This window comes from Engraulis encrasicolus, chromosome 18 (genome assembly GCF_034702125.1).
Source record: "Engraulis encrasicolus isolate BLACKSEA-1 chromosome 18, IST_EnEncr_1.0, whole genome shotgun sequence".
NCBI classification, from domain to species: domain Eukaryota; kingdom Metazoa; phylum Chordata; class Actinopteri; order Clupeiformes; family Engraulidae; genus Engraulis; species Engraulis encrasicolus.
The window spans coordinates 21,071,496-21,073,995 of record NC_085874.1 but is presented as its reverse complement, the minus strand read 5'-3'; the positions used below and the strand labels follow the sequence as shown (position 1 = coordinate 21,073,995).

Here is a 2,500-nt window from a genome sequence, read left to right as displayed (position 1 = left end):
AAAATGGTGTAACTAAAAAAAAATACCTTGTTTTTCCAAAAATAATACCTCTTGAGGAAATTTACAACTTTTAATGCCATTAAATTTTGGATTTTTAATTTATCACCATTTAATACTTTTTACAACCCTGCATACACCCTGAGTAGTCTGAGGACATCTGAGCACATCTTCACTGCTCGGTCTCTGAAGAGTATAGACTTCAGTTCTTCAAAACACAGGTTACCTGGCCCTGCAGTGGCCTGAAGGTGGGGCACTGGGTTGCTACGCTGGCGAGCCGGGCTTGATTCCGGCACGGATAATTTGGCAATCTTTCCCCATCTCTCTCTCCCCACTCATTTCATGTCTGTATTCCGTTGTCCTCTAACAAATAAAGGCTGGCTAGAAAGCCCTAAAACGTCGCTGTCCAGCAGAAACCTTGTATCTCCACTATTATTTTTACTTTTTTTATATTCGTTCTTTATTCATGATAAAATATAAGACAGTACTACTGGTCAGTCTCCATAGGTATATGTGTATGATCAATAATTTAGTAGTCAACTTTAATGTTGCAATGATTATTTATTTAGAAAATAGTGATTTATAAATGAATACATAAAAAACTATGAGAAGTGGAGATAGGATGTTTCTGCCTGACAGCGACGAAAACATGTATTTTACAAAAACGTAGGCTACCGACGCACAGTCGCACACCCAGAAGGTGGTCTGGATCAAAGACAAATTCATCGTTTCACCATAATGCTTGTTTTCCGAACATGCCGGACACATTAGTTACGTATATTAAGGGATAGATAAGAGAAAAAAGATTAAACACGCACACACGCACGCACACACGCGCAAGAGTCTTACCATCAGGAGAATTAAAAACAAATGTTGAACAATCTTTAAAAGTGTGTTTAAGCATGCTTGGTAATAAACGAATATTAAGGTAAATAGTAAGTTGGAATGAAACAGACCTCCTGGCAGGTCTCTGGCTTGAGGCATTTGTACACCGTTCTCTGCATCTCCAGCAGATCCTGAAGCAGGTTCTTCCACTCGCTCTCGCTGACTGGAGTAGCCCTGTTTATACAAACACACACACAGAAAACAAAACACACACATACACATACACAGACACAGACACACACATTATTCAGTAGTGGTAATACATTACAGCACTCACAAGGTTGCGATGGATCTGGAGTTCCCATTAGTGGAAGGGTATAATTCTATATGTGTCTGTGTGTGTGTGTGTGTGTGTGTGTGTGTGTGTGTGTGTGTGTGTGTGTGTGTGTGTGTGTGTGTGTGTGTGTGTGTGTGTATGCATGCCTGCGTACTTCTGTCCAATGTCTCTGGTGAGTTTGAGTGTGTGTGTGCGTGCGTGCGTGCCTCCGTGTCTGGTGAAGTTAACCATTAACCGGTGTGTGTATGTGTGTATGTGTGTGTGTGTGTGTGTGTGTGTGTGTGTGTGTGTGTGTGTGTGTGTGTGTGTGTATGTGTGTACCTGCATCCAATATGTCAGGCGATTTTGACCATTAGTCTGTGTGTGTGTGTGTGTGTGTGTGTGTGTGTGTGTGTGTGTGTGTGTGTGTGTGTTTACCTGCGTCCGACGTGTCGGGTGAGTTTGACCATGAGCTCGTGGGCCTCGTCCACGCTGGACTGACTCTTCCTCACGAAGGAGATGGGCTTCCTCAAACCATGCTTCTCGAGACTCTCAGCCACACTGACACACACACACACCACAGAGGGAGAGAGAGAGAGAGAGAGAGAGAGAGAGAGAGAGAGAAAGAGAGAGAGAGAGGTAGAGAGAGAGAGAAAAGGCACGCACACATGGACAAACAAACACACACGAACACACACGCGCACACACGCGCACACACACGCGCACACACACACACACACACACACACACACACACACACACACACACACACACACACACGAACACACACACGAACACACACACACACACACACACACACACACACACACACACACACACACACACACACACACAACAGAGAGACAGACTCTTGTTAATTAGTGAAGAGGAGAGATGAAGAGTAAAAAAAGACCCATTTGAGACAAAAGACTCGATCTGACCCTCCCTTAACTAAACAGACTGACACAGCCTCCCCAGTAACACCTGACTCTTTCCTGACCTTGGCGCTATGAGATTCTGTCCAAGCATCTGTTCATTTAAGGGCATAGAGAGAAAGAGAAAAGAGAGAGAGAGAGAGAGAGAGAGAGAGAGAGAGAGAGAGAGAGAGAGAGAGAGAGAGAGAGAGAGAGAGAGACAGAGACAGAGACAGAGACAGAGAGAGAGAGAGAGAGAGAGAAACAGACAGACTAAGATAAACGAAAGGCAGGGGAGGTAAACTGTGAGGGAGTGACACTCGAACACACACACACACACACACGCACACACGCACACACGCACACACGCTCTCTCTCTCACACACACACACACACACACACTCTGACACACACACATTGGCATTTCTGAGAGTGTCTCTTTTTATTG

At 44.5% G+C, this 2,500-nt stretch overlaps 1 protein-coding gene across 1 annotated transcript in view; it reads right to left on the bottom strand.

Annotated features, from left to right (window-relative positions):
* The window catches only part of nbas (NBAS subunit of NRZ tethering complex), a 269,476-nt gene that overhangs the window by 160,014 nt on the left and 106,962 nt on the right, over positions 1-2,500 (bottom strand). The window contains exons 29-30 of the mRNA XM_063223269.1: positions 1,577-1,699; positions 954-1,056 (exon numbers count right to left, since the gene is read on the bottom strand). Of these exons, the coding sequence (XP_063079339.1) occupies positions 954-1,056; positions 1,577-1,699 (226 nt within the window). The remainder of the gene's footprint in view (positions 1-953; positions 1,057-1,576; positions 1,700-2,500) is intronic.